Source organism: Leopardus geoffroyi, chromosome B1 (assembly GCF_018350155.1).
Source record: "Leopardus geoffroyi isolate Oge1 chromosome B1, O.geoffroyi_Oge1_pat1.0, whole genome shotgun sequence".
NCBI lineage: Eukaryota > Metazoa > Chordata > Mammalia > Carnivora > Felidae > Leopardus > Leopardus geoffroyi.
In genome coordinates, this window is record NC_059327.1 from 13,896,950 (window position 1) to 13,919,685 (window position 22,736).

At 42.6% G+C, this 22,736-nt stretch overlaps 1 protein-coding gene across 3 annotated transcripts in view; it reads left to right on the forward strand.

Moving 5' to 3' along the window:
• WWC2 (WW and C2 domain containing 2) overlaps positions 1-22,736 on the forward strand; it is a 208,383-nt gene that overhangs the window by 1,730 nt on the left and 183,917 nt on the right. Inside the window, exon 1 of one of the 3 annotated variants that reach the window (XM_045452621.1) lies at positions 8,386-8,656. The exons of 1 other annotated variant lie outside the window; for it this stretch is intronic. In XM_045452621.1, the coding sequence (XP_045308577.1) occupies positions 8,655-8,656 (2 nt within the window). In that variant the 5' untranslated portion in view covers positions 8,386-8,654. Of the gene's footprint in view, positions 1-8,385; positions 8,657-20,927; positions 20,984-22,736 lie in introns of those variants that run through there. One more of the 3 variants, XM_045452614.1, reaches the window with a different exon arrangement.

Below are 22,736 nucleotides of genomic sequence, written 5' to 3' on the forward strand. Positions count from 1 at the left end.
TTAACTTTTCTCTTACGAATATTGTTTTTGAAACCTATTAACGAGTAATTATAAAAAAGTCATAAATGACATTATAAATTTATGGAACAGCCCTTATTAAATTATCCATGAAGGTATCAGTTTTGGTTTCCCTTCTGAAATGAGAAAAGGCACCTTGCTGAGGTTCTGGCTTGCCCCAGCCTGGCTGCCTGTTGCTGGCCTGATAAAAAGTTATGACAAGCATCACACCTTCACAGTTTCTCCAGACGTACTGGTTGTTGTCATAAACTTCCTGCTCCAGGTCAGTTATTTGACTTCTGCCCTTGCACTTGAAACTATTTAACAGATAGTAAATGTCAGTGATGATGGTGTGCACCCAGCAGTGACTTTTAAGGCACCTGTGTAAATATTTGGCTTTTACAGTTCTGTGGTCATTCTGCTTTCTGATACTTGGAGTTTCAGGCTATTGAAATCACAGTGAATTCTTGAAATATTTAGGCATTTCAGAGTCTCTTCATTGTGCATCTTCTATTATATCGTGTCATTTGTATTTACCCACAGAGATTACAAGAATATGTCATGCCCGGGTAAAGCAAATAGAAAGTGAAGTAAGAAATGACTTGGCTTATCCATATCACTACTTCTTAAACAAGTTAAGCATGCCTTTTATTTTAAACTGTTAATGGATTAACAATTATTATGAACTCTGTTTTCAGGAAACTGGGTAACCAATAACCAGTTCATTTGATGTGGATAAACAGTTTTGACTAAGATAACTTGTTACGATTCTAGTTTTCTGTGCAGCGGTTAGATCTTTAAGTATTTGGCAATATAAATTTGGGTTATACACATTTCTGGATCTCACTCTGAGTTTTAAAAGATTCTACGAGATCAGGGTCAATATTGACAATACTTAGTTTAAGTTTGATTGCTTTCTTTTAGGGCAACGAAGTGACTGTAGGTCTTGCTAAGTTGTGCTAAGTGAGAGATGGTGGGAGAGGATATTTGGAGGATGTATTGAACTCTAGTCAATTTTGTCAGACACGCACCGAACTTATGGAAAAAGAGATGTGACACGGGCCTTTTGGGGTGTGCCCATTCTTCTACAGGATCACATGACAAATCCTGAAAGAAAGTGAGTTGATAAACTGTGGGTAGGCAGTATTTTGGAACCCTCAAAGTCATTTAATTAAAATGGTCATGATGACTTATCCAGTTCTATTTATGTTAAGAAAAACTCTGACGGTCTATCAGAATTTGTGAAGTATTTCCGATTGTATAGATGAATATGCATATTTGTGGGGGGGAGGGAAGCTGGAGGCTTTTATGAGAACGTAATTTTGTTCAGTAAGTAGTGATTTTGGAATACCGAAGTATTAAAATTGCCCCAGCACTTATTGACTGAGTAAGCTTAGGTGAGTTTGTGAGTCCCTCTAAACCCCCGTTCTCAACTCTAAAATGGAGGTAAGACCACCTACCTCATGGCGATGGTTAGGGATCCATAATTAGGGCCCAGCCGAATGGTCATGGGTGTGGTGGTGTCATTCCAGTTCAGGAACTGAGGGGTGGTTCAGGTTACCCCTGGAACTAGTGGGTGTACCAGCACATATTTATTCAGTATTTATTGTGTGACAGTCACTGTGCTAGGCTCTTTAACTGTGATCTCCTTCTATTCTCCCATTAGTCCTATGAGGTCGATGCTAGGATTGTCTTGCAGTTACAGAGGAGATGGAGAGACGCCATGGCTGTTCAAGGTGGCCAGGATTTGAAGCCAGGTAGTTGGACTCTAGAACCTGTGTCCCATGTCATTCCTCCAGACCGCTGGAACACCTGGACGTGCTTAGAGGTGTTTGGGTGGAGCGGAACCTCTTTGCCCGGTGTTGATTTCTCAGGCCGATTGACCTGTCTTTATGGGTCTTCAAAGGTTCCTGTTAACTTTTGATGATTCTTAGATACATGTAGGATCCGGTTCATGAACGCTTTGAGCCTAACGGGTTGAAGGCCTGCCAGGTTGACCCCACCGAACAGCAGTGCAGGGCCAGGTAGAACTTGGAAATTCATTGCCCTCTTGGGCACATGAGAGAAGTTCTGTCTGGGGAAGAGTTAAGGGCTCTGTCTCATTCCTGAATAGACTGCAATTTTACGGTAACAGGCTTGACTTTACCCGCCCCCCCCCCTCCCCCCCATCACCGTTCCTGGGGAAATCTCCCTGTCCATGATTCCTTGCTCCCCTCCCCCACCCCCCAGCGGGTCAGCTGTTATTTTGCGGGTCTACTCCCTCCCTCACCTCTTATTTTGCCCACCGTGGACACCCTTTCGACCGCACCAGTTGGTGTTTATGGTGGCCCGTAGATCATGGCCAAATGGTGTGGTGCTTAAAAAAAAAAAAACACGGCTACATTCAACATAGGAGAAAAAGGTAGGACGGATTCATTGCCTCTGAAGGGACTAGGGGGCTAAGGTGGGCAGGCCTCGGAGACTTGGGTGAATGGGGGTACACACTCTCAGTAGAAGTTTTCTCATTTTCTGTGCTTGGATTGACTGCTGTCCGGAGATACCATAACTTTGTCTAGTTGAACGTGAAAGATTTACCAGCACACAAAAACTTGCTGATTTATATAGTCTTTGGTTTATGGCTAGGATCAGATATTGAGTGCCCTGTGTGCTTTCTAACTGAAGGGAAGAAGTTCTGGGGGGTGGGGAGGGTGACCGGGAGGAGGAAGAGGATGTCAGCTGGGTATCCTTGATGGCTGAGCTAACTCTTGGCTCTTCACACCCAGTTTATGGCACGTGATTAGGCTCTGAGGAACTCTGTATTGTCTTTCTTTCAAAGTCAAAGCAAGTAATTTTGCTAACCCTCCTGCTAGAGTGTAAATTCCTCAAGAGACCTAATTGCTTATTACTGCTTTCTGTGTCCTTTGTCCATGGTACATGTTAAATGAATATTGCTTAGGTCAATTAATGAAGAAAGTTGCTAAATTAATGAAAGAATGCTAGCTGAGCTACTCTCTTATTTCCAGTTGCTTATTGTTCGGCTTTCAGAAAATAAACCCATAACCACCAACCACCAGAGACCATTGATGTTCCAGTTAGATTAAAAATAATGAGAGAATTAAGCCGCTACATTTTGACTGATCGTATAAATATGGGAATTACCTCTAAGAGCAAAGAAAACAAAATCAGTCCTTACAGTCTTAATCACAGCTGCCGATGTCATAGATTTTGCCGGAAGTCGTTCCTCCCCGGCCGGCTGAGTTCGGGTGCCAAGTGGTTACTGTGAATTATTTGAGTGATTATGGTTTTTGAAGTGTGGAGAGGTTGTTAAAAGAAGGGTTGTTTTTGTTTTTTTGTTTTTTTGAAAAAAAAAAACAAAAAAAACAAAAAAAAACCCAACCCACTCTGGGAAGCACTAATTTAAACTCCACTGTGCTGTCTTCCAAAAATTCCCAAAGAAGTATTTCTTGTTTTCAACACAGTGTGCTGTAACACTTGCAGGAGGGCATAGTGGTTGCTTAGTATTAGTACTGAGATTTCTGCAGTGACTTTAATAGTCCACACTTTGCAGTTTCATTTTGTTGCAAGACCTAGGGCCATACTTGCTTTTTCCAGAAAGACTATTATCTATCAATAAGTGATTTTTTTTTTTTTTTTTCTTGTAGCTGCAGATCACTAAGTTGTGAGTTACATAGTCAGCCCTTGTGAGGCGTGGCCTGCCGAGGCCCTGCTCTGCCTGCCTGTGCCTTAAAAATGGCGCCCTCTAACTCGTTTCCGGTAAATGTCTGTAGGAAAAAGAGATGCCACCATTAAAGAGGGGCGTGGCCACCTTCATTCTGCCGATGGGGGCGTTACTGAAGTGGTAGCACGCAGTGTGAGCCCTCATGCAATGTAAATTCCTGGAGTTAGGGCCTGGGTCTGTGTATGCGCTGGTCCTGTGAACTTGATTTAAAATCGGTTGACCTGATTTCTTATTAGAATTTTGGACTAATTTCTTCATTTCTGAAGCTCCTGTTATTGGAAAAATGGTCACAGAAGTATATAGAATAGGAAAAGGGAATTTTCAGGACAGTGTATGTATAAGGTGTGGGTTAAAAGTAACATTTCAGAATGCTTTCACTGTCTTCAGTGGCTTTTCTTTCCAGTTACTTTATTTTTTATCGACAGAAAAAAAATCGCATAAAATTCACCATTGTAACCATTCTCAAGTGTACCAGTAAGTGATTTTTAGTATATTCCCAGGGTCGTGCACCCATAACCATTATGTAATGCCCGAACATTTTCTTCACTCCAGAAAGAAACCCAGTACCCGTCCGTTCTTTCGCCACCCCGGCTGCCTCTGGCAACCAGCAATCTGCTTTCTGTCTTCATGGTTGTACCTATCCTGGGCATTTCATGTAAATGGAGTCATACAGTGTGTGTCCTTTGTGTCTGGCACAGTGTTTTCAGGATTCATCTGTGTTGTAGCATTGTGTCAGAGCTTCATTCCTTTTTATGACTTGGAAGAATATTCTGTTGTATGGCTACACCATACACACTGCGTTTATCCATTCGTCAGTTGATGGGCATTTGGGTTGTTTCCCCTTGTTGGCTATTCTGAATAATGTTGCTGTGAACATTCACGTGTCGTTTTTGTATGGACGTATGTTTTCAGTTCGCTCGGGTAGATACCTAACAGTGGAACTGCTCCGTCATATGGTAATTCTATGTTTAACTTTTTGAGGGATCTGCCAAACCATTTTCCAGGGTGGCTGTGCCATTTCCCATTCCTACCAGCAGTGTCCAAAGATTCGAGTTTCTCCACATCCTCACCAACACTTGTTATTTTCTGTGTGTGTGTGTGTGTGTGTGTGTGTGTGTGTGTGTTTTAAAGTATTTCTAGTGGGCATGAGGTAGTATCTTACTGTGGTTTGGATTTGCGTTTCCCTTTTCAGGGTGTTTTGATAGCCTTCATGTGACCCGAAGCTTTCCCGCCTTTCTTCTAGCCTTTTAGTCCTTCCCACTCTCCCCACCTTTTTGTGTCCTCTTGCTAATTACCTGACCAAGAAAAGTTAGGTAAGAGACATTAGTTCTTTTTAGTCTCGCATCGTGCTTCCCTGTTTCCCCTTTCTGACCCCTTTGAATCATTTTAACACTGAAGTTGAAGATACAAGTTATTCAGCAGTTTTTACTGTGCCAGCCAGCTAAGTGCCTTGGACTCCCCAGCTCAGGCTACTCACTGTGTAGTTTGCATAAGCACCATTTAAAAAGTGAAAGAAGGGCCGCCTGTGTGGCTCAGTCGGTTAAGTGTTGGGACTCTTGATTTCGGCTCAGGTCATGATCTCAAGGATTGGGAGATCGAGCCCCGCATGGGGTTCCACACTGTCTGCTTGGGATTCTCTTTCTCCCCCTCTCTCTGACCTTCCGTGCTCAAGTGCACACACTCTGTCTTAACACAGGTAAAATTAAAAAAAAAAACAACTTAAAAATAAAAATCTTAATTTTTTTTTTTAAAAGTGAAAGAAAGAAGATTTGGGTAGTGTGCGTTAGATTTTCTTTAGCTATCCCTTTAATTTAGCCTAACAGTGAGGAGGAAGAGTTGAGAGGAATTAAAAGTAGAAGACAGTGACAAAATCTATTAACTTTTGTCTTCATCTCAAATATGATATGTTTAAGAGGCATAGATGTGAATCCTATAAATAATGAATGATGATGTATGTGTATATGTGTATAGCCAACTTATTAAAAATGATTTTGACATTTAAAAGCTTTTAGTTTAGTCCTATATGGTAAGATTCAAGTTCATTTTCATTATGTTCATTTTCTTATTTTGTAATTTTTTTTAAGTTTATTTATTTATTTTGAGAGAGAGAGAGGGAGCGCAGGAGGGGCAGAGAGAGCGGGAGAGAGAGAATCCCAAGCAGGCTCCGCACTGCCAGGGTGGAGCCCGATGCTGGGCTCGAACTCATGAACGTTGAGATCATGACATGAGCCGAAACCAACTCAGAAGCAAACGTCGGACACTTAACTGACTGAGCCACCCAGGCACCCTATTAATTTTTCTTTTTTTAAACAGTTGGAGGAAACCTGGCAAGACTGCCTCAGCCAGGTGATCAAGGTAAATGTCAACAGTGATGGTGACTCCTGTTGAGGTACCCTTGATACGATGTGATGACAATGGCACTTTTTCTAGGTGGTCTTCCTCCCCGCAAACTAGCATAACCCCAATGTAATCATGAGAAAAGCACCCACCAAATCTCAGAAGAGGGACATTCTACAAAATAACTGCCCCATACTCCTTAAAACTATTGCGATCACCGGAGACAAGGAAAGCCGGAGACACTGTCACAGCTGAGAGGAGCCTCGGGAGACATGATGAGGAACGTAAGATGGCATCCTGGATAGGGTCCTGGAACAGAAAAAGGACATTAGATAAAAGCTAAGGAAACCTGAAAAAAAGAATGGGTCGTAGTAATAATAATCATAACATCCTTATAGGGGGAACTGAGTGTGGCATATATGGAAGTTACGCGAACTACGTTTTTTCTATAAAACTGTTCCCCCAAAACAGTTGAATTTAAAAAGATTACAAAAAAAACACGCAAAACAGTTGGAAGTGTTTTTCTTCAGTCAAAATGTAACCGTGCTATGTAATTATGGTTTTTATTGCTATCCTCGAAAAGCAGGGGTGGCCAAACTATGGCCCAAGGGCCAAATCCCAGCCTGCAACCCTCTTTCCATGTAACCCTCCAGCCAAGAATGGCTTTTACATCATTAAAAGGTTGTAAACAAACAGCAACAAAGAGGAAGGTGTGTCCGAAATAGTACGTGGGCCACAAAGCTTCAATCGTGGCCCTTGACGGAACGATTTTGCCGACCTCTGATATAGAGTGAGATGATACAGTTTTTAAAATACTTTATGTAAGCATTTCAAAGAAATATTGATCTTCTGTGATACAGTGGCATGTTTAGCAGTCATCCTTGATCGTTCGTTTATGCCACAAGTAGCCGGGGCTCTGTGCTGTGTGCTGTAATGATGAATCACACACGGATGCTGAAGGTGAGGAGTTGCCTTGATTTTCTTATCACTTTTCTTTTAACGGAACGCAGCGTGTCACGGGAAGTTTTCCAAACCCATTCTTCTCTGAAGTGGCTGGAATTGTATGCAGGGACCTGAGAAAAACAGGCAAAAATGAACTTGTGGAGATACCATAGTTGTACCGTTGACAATTGGAAGGATAAACATAGTGATCCGTGGTGATGGTTGGAAACACTGATTTCCCCGTGATAGACGGACGGTATTTATAAAATCACCAAGTGGGTGGTGATGATCAAGTAGAAAATAAGTCCACGTTTGACCTTGATAAAGCCGGTACGTGTCACAGCCAAGGGTGTTCCAAAGATGCCGTGAAAGGCTACGATTGTATTGCTCTGTGAATGAATTTTCCTGTGCTGTTAGCCCTGATGCCAATAAAGAAATCCTAGTTCTGAGAGACCCGTGGGGAGCAGCACTGAAGATGGAACCAGCTGGGCAGTTGGGCAGGATAGTGGGGTAACAGAGTTAAGCTCTGGGACCCGGTCTTTGACTCCTGTACCACTCGAGGAGTTGAGGTGGTCCCGACAGAGACTTTGAACAGAGGTGAACATCATTTACCTTACTTTGGTCTCAGTGGCAGTAGGGGTAGAAAATGTAAAGAAATGTATAGGTTATCTTTTTTTTTTTTTTTTTTTCTTTTAGAGAGGGAGCGGGGGAAGGGCGGGGGCGGGGGGGGGAGAGAGAAAGAGAGAGAGAGAGAATCCCAAGCAGGCTCCGTGCTGGCTCAAAACTCCTGATCAAGAGCCTGTCTTCGGGGGAGCCCGTGGAATGTGTTGTGCACGTCACTGACACGGCTCCATTCTGTGAGAAGGTAACTTTATTAAGTGGCACTGATCCTCGGTAAAGTTTAAAGCTTGGGACACAACGCGTAACCGCGGAAGAGCGGGAGAGCACGCGGTTTCAGGCAGTGTAAAACTTTGCAGCTTCCTTAGTGGGATGGTTTTTCACAGAGGTAGATGGACACGCGGGCCTTTTTTTGTTTTTTCTTTGAAATCCTAAGCGCGAACGAACGTGTGGGATCCGTGTCGTGCGTGGCGTCCCCGGGCTGCCGGTTTTGTCGGCTGACGGGTGTAGGCCGGTTCATCTGTGGCCGGTCAGCGGTTCCGTCCACGCTGTGGGTTCCTTCCCTTTTTGCCGATCGTCCGGGTGTTTGAACTTCCCGGGGGTTTGCTTTCTCGCCTTGCTTACTTTCTCCCCTCATTGCCTCCCTTCCCCCCTTTCTGCTCAGTGGCCCAGCTCATGACATTTCTTATAGGACCGGATGACTGTAAACCGGTATTTAACTTGGCTAGACATTAATGCCCTGGTTTGCTGTTTGCAGATCCAGACTGCGGGGCTGACTTGGATGTCTAATACTCTGTCCGCACCCCCACCGGAGGGATGCCTTTCGATGTATATAGATGCATTCTTGAGAGATTTCCTAACGTCTCGCATGTAAGGAGCATCTGTGTGTCTGCATCACTAATGTTCTCGTAAAATTGAGTTCAAGTCAGTGGAGGACGGAGACCCGCTTTGCACGTACGCCGTTCCTTTGTGCTGTCTGCTCACACTGCCGGTCCCCACGGGACGTTTAAGAACCGCAGAGCCCCGTGCCCCTGTACACGAAATGTAAGTATTCGAAGGACCTTCGTCTTCTTCCAGCAGCTTCCATAATCTGTCCCCAGCCTACTCTTGACTGACTTGACCCTCTAGTCACTCATGCACTCGTTGATTTATTCGACCCTTCATCAAAGATTTGTTAAAAACACTACATGCCTAACACGTGTCTTGGGGACATGGCATGGAAGGGGAGAGGCAAGGTCTCTGCTTTCATGGATTTTACATTCCAGTTCAGGGAAGAGAAAGGATAAAGGCAGTAGTGAACGTGTTTTGATGAAAATAAACAAGGTGACACGGTAAATGGTGTCAGTGGCGGCTGCTTTGGGCGGGGTGCTAAGGAAAGGCCTTTCTGAGGAGTGGACGTTTAACGAAGACATCAAGGTGAGAAAGAGCCATCCCTGGGAAGATCTGTGAGAAAAGTGGCCCAGGCAGAGGAGAAGGCTACGGGGAATCCCAGTCTTGTGTCATAGCTGCTGGGAGTATGTGGCCATTTAAATTAATCAAAATTCAGTAAAGTTAGAAACCTGCTTTCTCAGTCTCACTAGCCACAAGTTAAGTGCTCAGGGGCCACACGTGCAGGTCTAGGGCATTTCCATCAGGGCAGAGAGTTCTACTGGACTGCACTGTCCTGAAGAGCTAAGGAGGTTGGTACGTTCAAGGAGCTGAATGGCAGCCTGCATGACTGAGGTGTAGAGACACAGAGGGACGAGGGTCTCGTGAGGATGAGGCGGAGAGGTGGAAAGGGGTCCGATCGGGTATGCCTTGTAGACCATCAACGCTTTCAGGGCATTTGGGAGCCGTGGAGGAGTTTTAGGTTGAATGGAGGTATGGTGTGCCTGTGTGTGTTCCTGTCTTTCCATTACGGGCACATCGCTTTGCAAGACCTTATCCATTTTTAAAAAGAGGTCACTGCTCTGTGGAGAAGGAGTAGTGGATGTTACTGCAAGGAGGTGATCGAGGGGAGAAACCATGAGATCTTGGCTTTGGCGTTGGGGAGAGCAGTGAATGGATTGGGGTGTTTTTTAGGTAAAAGTGACAGAATTGCTCATGCGTTGGCTCTGTGAGGCGTGAGGAAAGGAGAGGAGCGAGGGATTTGCTGGCACACCGATGGGGAAGGGGTAGGGTATGGCCGGTTGGGATGCAGTTGGGTCGGTCATCTGGAGTAGTTCTGTTTCAGATCCGTAGGTCTGAGATGCCTGCTAAGACATACACATAGATACCCAATAAGCAGCCGGATATAGAGTCTGGAGTTTGGGAGACAGCTCAGAGCTTGAGACAGTAAATTTGGGTGTAGATGGATAGCATTTTTAAATGGTGGGATGGGATAAGGTCCCTGGGAGAGAAGGAAAAGAAGAGGGGCCAGGACTAAGGACAGGCCTGAGGTTCAGTACAGGTCTTTTTTGTTCGTTTGTGAAGCCTTGTTCCAACTAAGATAGATGGTACTTATCGTCGTTGGAAAATCCCTTATACGTTGCACCAGGTGAAAGATGATGGGGACAAAGACGACGGTCATTGTGATGGCCGTCACCGAAGCCTTCAGGCATGTCATCTTGGGCCCCATGAGGGTACGTACTGTGTCTGTCTTGTTCACCGTTGCATTTCAGCGCCTAGTTCTGTGGCTTCATAAATGTTTATTAAATAAATGAAACCTTTGATAGGTACCGTTATTGCCCCCATTTTAGGAGGCTGAGGCTTCGCAGGTTGAGCGACTTGTCTCGGGCACAAAGCTGTTAACGTGGTGGCGGCCGAACTCATCCGAGTCTCTCTGACTTCAGAGCTGTGTGTTCGGCTATGTTCTGCCTCTGACAGCCGCCAAGAAGAGCCCTTGGCCTCTTCTCTGGGGTTGGAAGTCATAACGAAGTTTCAGCACTTGGAGCTCTCCCTTAACAGCTTAGCCACATGCTGTCCGCGAATGCCTTCATCCTCGTGGCACTTGGTTTTTGCATCTGTATCGAACCAAATTGTGCGCCATGTTGTCACCGTTGGGTTAAGTCCCGTACACTGTGGTTTAGTCAGGTCCCTCCCAGGACAGCCAGCACGTCTTGTGAGTAACCTTGCGTTGATTCTGTCACTTGTGCCTTATTCCAACGCTTTGAGTTCCTTCAGAGGCCGAGATCCCATATGCGATATATCCTCTTTATCCTTGTCTTCTGGTGCTAAAAACCCTTTGACCTTGTACCGCAACCTTCTCCCAATCCAGGCTTCTGTGGAATCGTCCCTTTCGCAAGTGTGCCTTATGCTACCTGCACCCTTCCAGGTGACCCGATTAGTAAGGATAGAGAATTTTCAAAGCAGAAAGCTGAATCCCAGGTCTTCCAGATTCTTTTCTAGAGCTCTCTTTCATCGGTGTAAACCCTGGTGGGTGATCCATTCATTGTCTGAGAATACCTTGGTTTTACCTCGAGTGTGTACCTTACAGACCTTGACTGAAACTGCTTTTTACTTTGAATCTTGTGGTTGAGCGTAAGTCTTGGGGAGGGAAATCATCTTTTTCTGTAAATTGCTATGCCCCAGTTTGCTTTATATTGCTTGGATTTGGAGTTAAGCTCTAGTCATCATAAATGGGAAGTGATAGAAACTGAGAGAGTGTGTGGTATATTTTTGTTTGATTTACTAATGCTGTGAAACTTACCTGGAAGAATACAAGCCCTACTAAAACGATGGTTCTTAAGGAACCTTGTAACTTGTATATTCTTTAACCTCGGCACAAGTTGCCGTACTTGTTTTGGTCTTTGTGGTAGCTAAACAATATATGGTGTATCTGCTTCTGCTTGGGAATCTAGTATTCTTACATTTCTACTTTTGACTTGGTTTGAGATCCAAGTTTGTGAATTTTAATTAAATGCTTAGATGATGCATGTGAAAAATCTTTTGTTCCCGTGTTGCTATGCGCAACGGTTGTTAAAGTTCACCTTCCCCTTTCTAAAGAAATGTAGACAAATAAATACATGAATTGTAACGCTCAAAAAAGGGTCATCATTTAGTGTTGTGACTGTTCTGCTTATAAAATAAATCGTTCCTGTGACCATAATTATCACGGCGAAGGGAAGAATGCAGCAGAAGTGAATAATCATCCGACACATTGACAAAACATTCCTAAAATACTATTCAAATGAGGAAAGACTTACGGGGCTGCAGCGAGTAGCCGAGCGTTGAGTCCTTTTAGTCGGTGCGTCTGACTGCGCTTACTGTTGTGGCTGAAAAGAAGCTGTGTGTAGAGTGGTTTGCATAGAAAAAACCATGACTTATCTGAAATCCCCCAACCTTTTTTCTTTTTTTTTTTAAAAACACTGCCTCGCATCCCCCCACACCACACTTTATCTCACTCTTAGAAGACTTCTTTTGTCCTGACAGTATTTGTTTCGTTGCTTTCCACCCTCCTTCCGTCTAAACTTTACTGGCTCCTGGTGATTGCTTAGGCTTGCCGTTTGATTCTGTTGTGTGATTTTTGATTACACTCCTTTGTGCTGTTTAAAGTAGCAGTGTTTACTTAAATTAGTGGTGGCTGCCAAGGACTCAGGTTGGCCCATTTGAATGAAAATCGAGACAGCGTTGACCGATGCATTTCCCTGAGCTCACTCCGCCGAGGGGCGCTAGGGAATTTGGCCGGACCGGGAAGCCAGCTCCCCGGTCAGAGGCAGGAGGGCTGGGAATGGCCGGCTTAGGGACTTACAGTGATAATGTAATTCATTCTCCCGCGGGGAATACAGGACTCCGGGAAGAGACGCCCTTTGCCTCCTGCTTTCTTGCCTCCGCCCAGCCCGCTCTGGAGAACGAACCCCCCCACCCAAGTGCCAATCCTTTACACGGTTTGCAGGGAGAAAACAGGACTTTCTTCTCCCAGATTTCAGCACCTCCTGCGGAGCTCTCCACCTTGAGGAAGGGGTGTGGGTTCCTCCGCAAGCCGGCGTCTCTGTAGCCGCGTGCTTTGGATGTTGGGAAGCAGCGATTTCTGTTTCAAACGGAAGTCTTATTTTTAATTCTGAAAATGTAAATTGGGCTTTTGCTTTTTAGTTTTTGGTTAAGATGCCAGTTTTAAAAGCACAGGCAGAGTGTTAGCATGCTAACTCTAAAATGCATTCTGGGGCGCCTCGGTGGCTCAGTTGGTTAAGCGCCCAACTTCGGCTCAGGTCGTGATCTCACAGTCCGTGAGTTCGAGCCTCGCATCGGGCTCTGTGCTGACAGCTCAGAGCCTGGAGCCTGTTTCAGATTCTGTGTCTCCCTCTCTCTCTGACCCTCCCCCGTTCATGCTCTGTCTCTCTCTGTCTCATGCTCTGTCTCATGCTCTGTCTCTCTTATCTCAAAAATAAATAAAAGTTAAAAAAAATTAAAAAAAATGCATTCTGGGATAAGAGTCGGAATTTAAAATGAGCACGTAGTATTTGGGATGGGTATTCATTCACCCAAACCCTGCCTCTTGTGTACGAAGTTCATTTCCTTTCCACTCTTGTCAATTCTTGTTCCAAGGGCCATCTTTAAGTCCTTTATTGTGATATTCACCCACGGTGTTAATTATAGAGTTCCTAAGCAATCTGTCCAAAGAACTTGAATTTGTTTATTGATGGGTTTTTCAAGAAAGTCACAGCGGAAAGTCACATTTCTGGATGGAAATCATCTAGACATCTGGTTTTATCAAGGCATCAGAGGTGACGTCCTGGCGGTGGAGATGAAAAGTTACCTTTGCAAGTATGGAAAAGATGTTTTTACTGCTTTAAGATGAACTTCTTCTAAGTTAACTAATAATTTCAGGATTAGAAAAAAAAAACAGGTAAGCTGGTTTTCTTTTTGTGGCCTTGAAGAGTAAAATGAAGAATCACTTCGTTGGAAAACCAGTTATTTTAGAATTTTTAAGGTCACGAGGTCAGTTGTTTGAAAACGGGTGTGTGTGTGTGTGTGTGTGTGTGTACATTTCATTGAAAAACACCTTTATTCATGTTGAACAGTCATGGCACATAGAAATGAAATACTGTGAACTGGTAAGGACGTATGGGTGCCGAGATACAATAAGAAATCTCTGCTGTGGTCCCATCTGAGTTAAAGCGTGAACGCACTCCTCCACACTCCTGCATTCTGATACTTGTCAACTGGAATGGTTTTGAGCAAGGGAGCTTTATTAGCAGCTACTTCGGGGGAGGAAGACTGCGATTGGGATAAAAACTTGGATTTTCTATAATCACTTCTGGGCCACATTTATTATTATGTACATAACTTCTCACTTACTGAAACAAAGCTCCTTTTACAGAGAAGAAAAAGCCCAAGTATTTTATAACTAAAGAGTGTTTGTTCAAATCATAATATCCCTAAATTTCCATTAATTAATATTGTATAATTTTCACCCCTCTGAATTTTGCAGGAAATTCTCTAAGCTCCTCTGGGATAAGATGGATGGAATAAATAAAACACATTTATTAATTTGTGAATGTTATTTATTGTTCTTAAAACTACCGTTGTGGAGGAAAACAATGAGATTGTTGATATGTGTGATTCTTGCTGATGATTGTTTCCCAAAAATAGAAGTAGAAAGATGTCCATAATCTGTCGATTGTCTGTGGAGAGAACATTTCTAATATCTACATATTTTAGTTTTGCCAGGTAAAATAGTTTAAGTATTATGCAGTTGCCTGGTTTAGTTCGAAAATTAATTTTAAAAGTTACATTTAAAAAAAATAAAAATAAAAAGTTACATTTTATTCAGTGCATATCATCTACACATGAAATATCTTTCTTCTTTGAGTGAGGACTGTTCTAGGGGAGTGGACAAACCGTGGCCTGGAGGTCAGATCCTGCCCACATTTGGTTTTTTAATGGCCTGTGACCTAATCAAGGGTTTTACGTTCTTAAGTGATTGAAAAAAATTAAACGAAGAGGATTTTGTGACGTGAAAATTATGTAAAATTAAAACTTTTGTGTCCATAATTCAGTTTTATTGGAACGTAGCCACACTCATCCGTGTACGTGTTGTCTACTTTTAGACTATAAAGGCTGAGTTGAATAGTGAGACAGAGACTCCTTGCTCCCAAAGGCTGACTTACCTGTTATCGGTCCTTTTTAACAAAAAGTTTGCTCAGCCCTCAAATAAGATAATACTAAAAAAAAAGTAGGAATGCATTTCTTTGTGGAAAACTATTGATGACAGTGAGTCTTCTTGATAAATCGTTTACCCTAATTTGGCCTCACTACATAGCATGTGTACTGGATCTATGGCTGTGTGTGTGTGTGTGTGTGTGTGTGTGTGTGTAAACCAACTCACCTCCTTTGCTTCTCTTTGCTAACTTTTTCTTACTTGACTTAAATTTCATTTTGCTATGTTATGTTTTTATAAGCCACCATCAATTGAGCTCTTAGAATTGGTAACCATAATAGCATTCCAGTTAGTTTTTGGGGGCCTTTTATGTGCCGGAAGTATGGTAGGTGTGTTAAATATATCATCAATTATCATAGCTTTTTAAAAAAGTTGTCAGAGGGGTGCCTGGGTGGCGCAGTCGGTTAAGCGTCCGACTTCAGCCAGGTCACGATCTCGCGGTCCGTGAGTTCGAGCCCCGCGTTGGGCTCTGGGCTGACGGCTCAGAGCCTGGAGCCTGTTTCCGATTCTGTGTCTCCCTCTCTCTCTGCCCCTCCCCCGTTCATGCTCTGTCTCTCTCTGTCCCAAAAATAAATAAACGTTGAAAAAAAAAAAGTTGTCAGAAAACACACAAAATTTACGATCTTAACCTTTTTTAGCATATAGTGCGGTAGTGCTAACAACACGCACATCGCTGTTGTGTCACAGGTCTTTAGAACCTTTTCATCTTGCAAAACGGAAATGGTATCCCCTGAATAGCTCCTCTTTCCCCCTCCCCCGCTGCCGACAACCACCACTGGCAGTTTCTGAGAGTTTGACTTAGCTTCCTCGTGGAAGTGGAATCATGGAGTACTTCCCTTTCTGTGACTGGTGTATTTCACTTAGCATAACGTCCTCAAGGTTCATTCATTCATGTTGTTGCACGTGACAAGATTCCTTTCTTTTCTAGGGCCGCATAATATCCCGTAACTTGTATATACCATATTTTCTGTTTCCATTCATCTGGTGATGGACATTTATTTATTTATTTAAATTTATTATTATTGTTTTTTAATCTTTATTTTTGAGAGAGTGAAAGAGGGACAGAGTTGAGAGCAGGGGAGGAACAGAGAGAGAGGGAGACACAGAATCCGAGGCAGGCTCCAGGCTCCGAGCTGTCGGCACAGAGCCCGACGTGGGGCCCTGAACCCACGAACCGCGAGATCATGACCTGAGCCAAGTCCGACACTCAACGGACTGAGCCACCCAGCCGCCCCTTCCTTTTTTTTTTTTTTTTTTTTTGGTGATGGACATTTAGGTTGATTCCATCTCTTGGCTGTTGTGAATAATGTTGCCATGAGCATAGCTGTGCACATATCCCTTTGCGATCCTGTTTTTAATTTTTTTGGATACATACCCGAAGTGGGACTGCTGGGTCATATGGTAATTCTATTTTTATTTTTTTAAAGAACTTCCATCGTGTTTTCCATAGAGGCTGCACCACTGTACGTTCTCACCAATAGTACAAAAGGGTTCCAATTTCTTCACATCCTGGGGCTCCGGGGTGGCTCAGTCGGTTAAGTGTCTGACTCTTGGTTTTGGCTCAGGTCGCGGTCTCGCATTTCCTGAGTTCAAGCCCTGCATTGGGCTCTGCGCTGACAGTGCAGAGCCTGCTTGGGATTCTCTGTCTCCCCCCTCCCCGCCCCTCCCCTGCTTGCTGTCTGAGTCTCTCTCGAAACGAATAAATACACTTAAATTTTTTTTTAATTTCTTCACATCCTTACCAACACTTGTTATTTGCTGTTTCTTGTTTGTTTTAATTTTTGTTTAGTCGCTATCCTCATGGGTGTGAGGCGATACCTCATTGTGGTCGTGGTGCGCGTGACTGCTGATGGTGAGCATCTTTTCATATGCTTCTAGGCCGTTTGTATATCTTCTTCGGAGAAATGTCTGTTCAAGTCTTTCGCCCATTTTAAAATTGGGTCGTTTGTGTTGTTTTTGAGTTGAACAAGTTCTTTGTATATATCAGATATTAACCTCTTATCACATATATGGTTTGTAAATATTTTCTTCCAGTTCATGGATTGCCTTTTTACTCTATTGCTCGTTTCCTTTGTTGTGCAGACTTCTGAAGTTTGATGTAATCGTACATGTCTATTCGTGCTGTTGCCTGTGCTTTTAGTGTTGTAACCAATAAATCATTGTCAAGTCCAATATCATGAATCTTTTCACTATCTTATATGAGGTTTAGTTTCTGGTCATGTCTTTAATCCACTTTAAGTTAGTTTTTGCATATGGTGTAAGCTAAGGACCCAAGTTCATTCCTTTGCGTGTGGATGTCCAGTTTTCCCATCATCGTTTGTTGAAGAGACTACCCTTTTCCTGTTGTGTAGCCTTGGCACCCTTATTGAAGATCCTTTGACCATACGCACAAGGATTTATTTCTGGGCTTTGTTTTCTGTTCCTTTGGTCTGTATGTCTGTTTTTTATATCAGCGCTCTTAGCAGGATAGGTAATATCCCCCTATAGATAAGAAAACAGGTTTAACTAGAAGATAAGGAGCCAGCATTTGACCACAGGCTTTGAAGTTATACAGTACACTAAGCTAGTTTGTCACTCTTCAGAAATCAAAAGGTCATTAGTACGTATCCCAAACAAGAAATATCTGAAGATGCAATGTGTTTCACTTTTAGGAACGATTATATGTGTATATAAGTATATATGCATGTTTCCTGTCTCTCCTGCTAAATTATAAATTCACTGAAGGTTGGAATGAAGATTTTTTGGTATGTTTCCCAGCACAGCATATATCACCTGCTGGTAACTGGAGGTTGGTATACACTTGTATGAATGTGACCTAGATGACATAATAATGATCTTATATTTGTAGTGTTTACTATGAGCTAGGCACTCTTCTAGGCTCTCCACATGCCTTATCTCATTTAATTCTTACCAAAACACCTTGAGGTAGATAGGTTCACAGTCTTCGGTGTTAGCCTTCTGACTTCGTTTGCTTCTTTATTCATTTATTTGAAAAATTCCATCACCTGCCCTGTCTTTGCTCTCTCTCCTAGGCTCTGCAGTTCCACTGTTGTTATGGTTCTGTCTTTAGGGGGTAAATGAAATCCTCTTTCCCCATCCTAGTAAGAGGCGGAAGATGCTTCATTACTTTAGCAAGTCAGGATCAGTTAGCAATTTTTTCCCTTTATTTTTCAATTTTTCTCATGTTTTGAATAGGTAATTACATGTTACACAATTCAAGAGCAAAAAGATAGTGAAAAGTCAACCTCCTTCCCACCCCTCTCGGTGCCCCATATCTCTCTCCAAATTACCAGTTTCTTGTGTATTCTTCCAGAGGTATTCTTTGCAAAAGCCTATGTGGGCACATGTATGGTTCTCCGAATATCTTAGCTTTTTATTTTTTGACACAATTGTACTGCCGCTCCGTGTTTTCCTCTTAGTAGGTCTTGGAGGTTGTTCCATGCTGTTGCGTATAACCTGCCTCTTAACACTCTATTTTGTGGGTGTACTGAACCTTTTGGAACCATCGCTTCATTGACGGACGTTTAAGTTTCTCCCAGGTTTTGTTTTTCTATTACAACAGTGCTTCCCTGACACTAATGTGTGTTAAGTTTCTTTAATGCAAGTGAATTTCTAGGAGTGAAAAGGCTGGGTCATCGGATTTGCATTTACGATTTTGATAGGTTGCTGTCCGTTGAGGTACCCGTTTCTGCTCCCGGCAACTTTCTAATTAGTGACTTTTCCCCACACCTTTGCCAACCATTATGTTTCAAAACATTTGGTATTTTTTACTGATAAGAGAGATGCAAATTAAAACGACAGTGAAATAGCATTTTCCACCTTTATGAGTGAGATAGAACATTATGTCACTTACTTAAAAGCCATTTATTTCTCCTCTTTTGTGAACCAAGTCTTTATATTCTTTTTTTTTTTTTTAAGGATTTTATTTTTAAGTAATCTCTATACCCAATTGGGGCTTGAACTTACAACCCTAAAATCAAGAGTTGCACACTCCACCGACTGGGCTAGCCAGGCACCCCAAGTCTTCATATTCTTTATTTTTTTTTTTTGCTATTACTGACTTGTAGACTTTATTTTATATTAGGAAATTGTGAAATCAGTGGGCACAAATAGATTACTCAAGAAATGGTGCTGGCCCAATAGGCCATCCATATCAAAAAATCCAATTCAGATTCCTGTGCTTTTCATACACAAAAATTTGTGGATTTATCAATGTGGAAAAACAGATTTTAAGCTACTAGAAAATTAGGTAGATGCGTGTCTGTGTGACTCAGTAGCAGGGGTTAAGAAGTCCAGACTGTTTAAGAAAAGGTTCATACATCTGACTACAGAAAAAACTTGACATGGCGAAAGTTACAAATTTAAAAGACAAAAGGGTAGGAGGGACAGCGTTGCATATAACCATAGAAAGTTAGTATTTAAAAAAAATTTTCTTTAACATTTATTTTTGAGAGAGAGAGAGAGAGAGACAGAGCACAAGCAGGGGAGGGGCAGAGAGAGAGAGAGAGAGAGAGACAGAATCCAAAGCAGGGCAGGCTCCAGGCTCTGAGCTGTCAGCACAGTGCCTGACACGGGGTTTGAACCCACAAACTGTGAGATCATGACCTGAGGCGAAGTCAGATGGTCAACTGACTGAACCACCCAGACACCCCAAATGTATGGAGAAATCTTGATCTCACTAGTAATAAGCGAAACACAAGAGTAAAACTCCCAACGAACTACCATCTCATTTTCATCAGATTTACTAAAGTTAATAAGTCAGGATAACATCAGATATGGAGAGGATGTGGGACTTCGGAGCTTTTATCACTGCTGATAGAAATGTGAGCTGGGGCACCTGGGTGGCTCAGTTGGTTGAGCGTCAGACTTCAGCTCAGGTCATGATGTCATGGTTCATGAGTTCGAGCCCCGTGTCAGGCTCTGCACTGACAGCTCAGAGCCTGGAGCCTGCTTCGGATTCTGCGTCTCCCTCTCTCTCTGCTCCTCTCCCGCTCCCGCTCTGTCTTTGTCTCTCTCTCTCTCTCTCTCTCAAATAAACAAACATTAAAAAAAAAAAAAAAAAAAAGAAATGTGAGCCGATAATATCACTAAGGAGAGCAGTTGGCAACGTATGTCTGCTTAAACATTTGCACTCCTCTAAGTCCAGGGTTCCATTTGCATGCCCTAGAGGAGGGCATATGTACAAGTGAGTTCATTGTAGCATGATTTGAAAAAGCAGAAAGTTGGCAACAATCCAAATGTCCATCAATAGGGGATTGTAATGAACAACTTTTATGGTTTAGTTATGTAATAGAATGCTATACAGCAGTTAAAATAAATGAGCTAGACTCTTCTTACATATATCAACATAGATAAATCTTGATGACAGTGTTTAGAGAAAAAAGCAAGTTTCAGAAGTGTATATTCATGTAAATTTTTTAAAAAACCCACAAAACTAGAGTTTATAGCATTTGTGGATACATATGTGTGCGGTCAAGATGTAAAAACAAATGATCCACCCTGACATAAGGAAAGTAATTGCCTGGAAAGGGAAGGGTATGTGAGGGTCTGTCCTCAAAGAGATTCATATTCTTGGGGTGCGTGGGTGGCTCAGTCGGTTGAGCATCTGACCTCGGCTCAGGTCACGATCTTGCCGTTCGTGAGTTCGAGCCCCTTTGCCGACAGCTGACTCAGAGCCTGGTGCCTGCTCCGGATTCTGTGTCTCCCTCTCTCTCTGCGCCTCCCACGCTTGTGCTCTGTCTCTCTCTGTCTCTCAAAAATAAATAAATGTCAATATATATATATACATATTAAAAAAGAGATATTCATATTCTTTGTGTGTTTAAATCTTCGTTCCTTAAATCTTGGTATTGTACACATAGATGTTCATTTGTCTCTGTATTCTTTGATACACTTTAAATATACATTTTGAATCTTGCCACACGCCTTTTCACTGTGTAGAGATACTTTGTGTTTTAAGCTAATAACACAGTGAAATTTATTGATAACTTAATGAATTTTATTAATTTTGAATTTTGATATAAAGCCCACTCAGTCATTTAAAAAGGGTATTGCCGGATTGTTTTCTAATACTTTATTTAGGACTTGTACAGTAATATTCACGAGAGTCATCTCATTTTTTTCTTCCTCTCTTTTGATGCTCCCTTTATTAGATTTCGGTCTCAGTGGTACACTGACTTCCTAAAATCAATATGGAAACTTTCGTTCCTTTCCATGGTGCAGTATCGCTGGAATTGGGTGTTCCTTGCAGTGTGGTAAGGTTCACAGTTGTGACTTCCTGTATGTATTCGATCTGCTTTTCCTGAAGGGTTAGTTCTCGCATAACCGTTTTCATAGCGGTATGGCTGATCAGGTTTTTGTCCCTGTCTTCAGGGATCAGTTCAGTATTTATATTTTCCTGGAAAATCATCAGTGTTTCAAATTTATTGGACAAGATAATCCCTTAATGTTCTTTTCCTTTCTACTACATCTGTGGTGGTTTTCCTGTTCTCATTTATTACTTCGTGTATTTGTGCTTTTCCATTTTTTTATCCTAGTTTAGGTTAGCTAATTGCTCAGCTATTTGGGTATTTCTTCTTAAAGCAACCAGCTGTTGAATTTATTCTTATTAAGTCGTCTTTTTCTAATTCAGTAGTTTTTGCTTTTATCTTTATTCATTCCTTCCTTCTGCTTTGTTTCTCATTTTTTGGGTAATTTCTTGAGATTGCATAATTTATTCTCATTGTTATTTATCGGTATTAGCAGTTAAACCTATGAATATTCTTTGGATCTGATGGGGTTCAGGACATACTGCCCCCAAATATGGCACACTCCTTAGTCTGTCATATTCCTCAACCGTTGTCCACTCTTCATCAGACCTAGCGTAAACAGACACAAGGGTAACCACCTCTTTGGCTCGTCATTTCCTTAGGAAGGCTTCCGTGTCGCATAAAACCTATTACATACATTTCTGTGTTTCTCTTCTGTTAATTTGTCTTTGTCAATTTATTTTTTTAAAGTTTATTTATTTTTGACAGACACAGAAAGAGAGAGAGAGAGACAAAGTGCAAGCAGGGGGAGGGGCAGAGAGAGAGGAGACACAGAATCTGAAGCAGGCTCCAGGCTCTGAGCTGTCAGCAGAGAGCCCGATGTGGGGCTCGAACCCACGAACTACGAGATCATGACCTGAGCGAAAGTCAGATGCTTAACCGACTGAGCCACTCAGGCACCCCTGTCTTTGTCAATTTAATTTTTGGACCCAGCCAGGGACCTTAAGAGAGTCAAGGAAAAGTTTTCCCTGCTTTAGTCGTATCAGAGCTTCTGATATGTTATGATTTCGTCGTTGTTGTTTACTCATTTATCATTACTCAGTTTTGAATTCCTCTTTATGTCAGAATTTAGAATCTCTGGTAACTCGGACTTTCTCCAGAGACGCATAGAAATGACTAACCTGCTCAATTATTCAGATGTGTTGTGTAGCCAAAGAGATGATCCCAAGTGTGGGAAACGTCCCAAGTGTGGGAAATGTCCCCGGTGCTGCATCCCTGCCAGGGGTTTGGAGGTGACACGGGCTACGAGGCTGCTTGTAATGTGCGTGGGGCACTGGGGCGGGGAAGGCTGGTGTAGGATTGCAGTCTTTTCTTTCAGTTGCCTTCATTCCCCTGATAGCTCAGGGCTGGAGGCTCTTACATAGAACAAGGTATTTTTCTCGGAACAGGGTGCAGGGGCGTGCTCGATTTTGCCAGTTCTGTTTCCAAATGACTCCCATTCCAGGGCGCCATGGGATCTGCCTTCATATGCCGAATGCAGGTTATCTGACACACAGTTTTAGCTGCATGTGGGTGCTCCCTGACAACTGTTCTGTTTTGGTGTCGTAGCTGTGATTGCCTATAAAGCACTGTTTTCATAATTATAAAATTTTAGATAAGTTGGTTGTTATTTTATAAAAATGAATGCTAAAAAATGGAAGATACTCCTACGAGTGAAAAATATGATGACTCCTTCGCTTCAATCAAATGCTTATTTGAT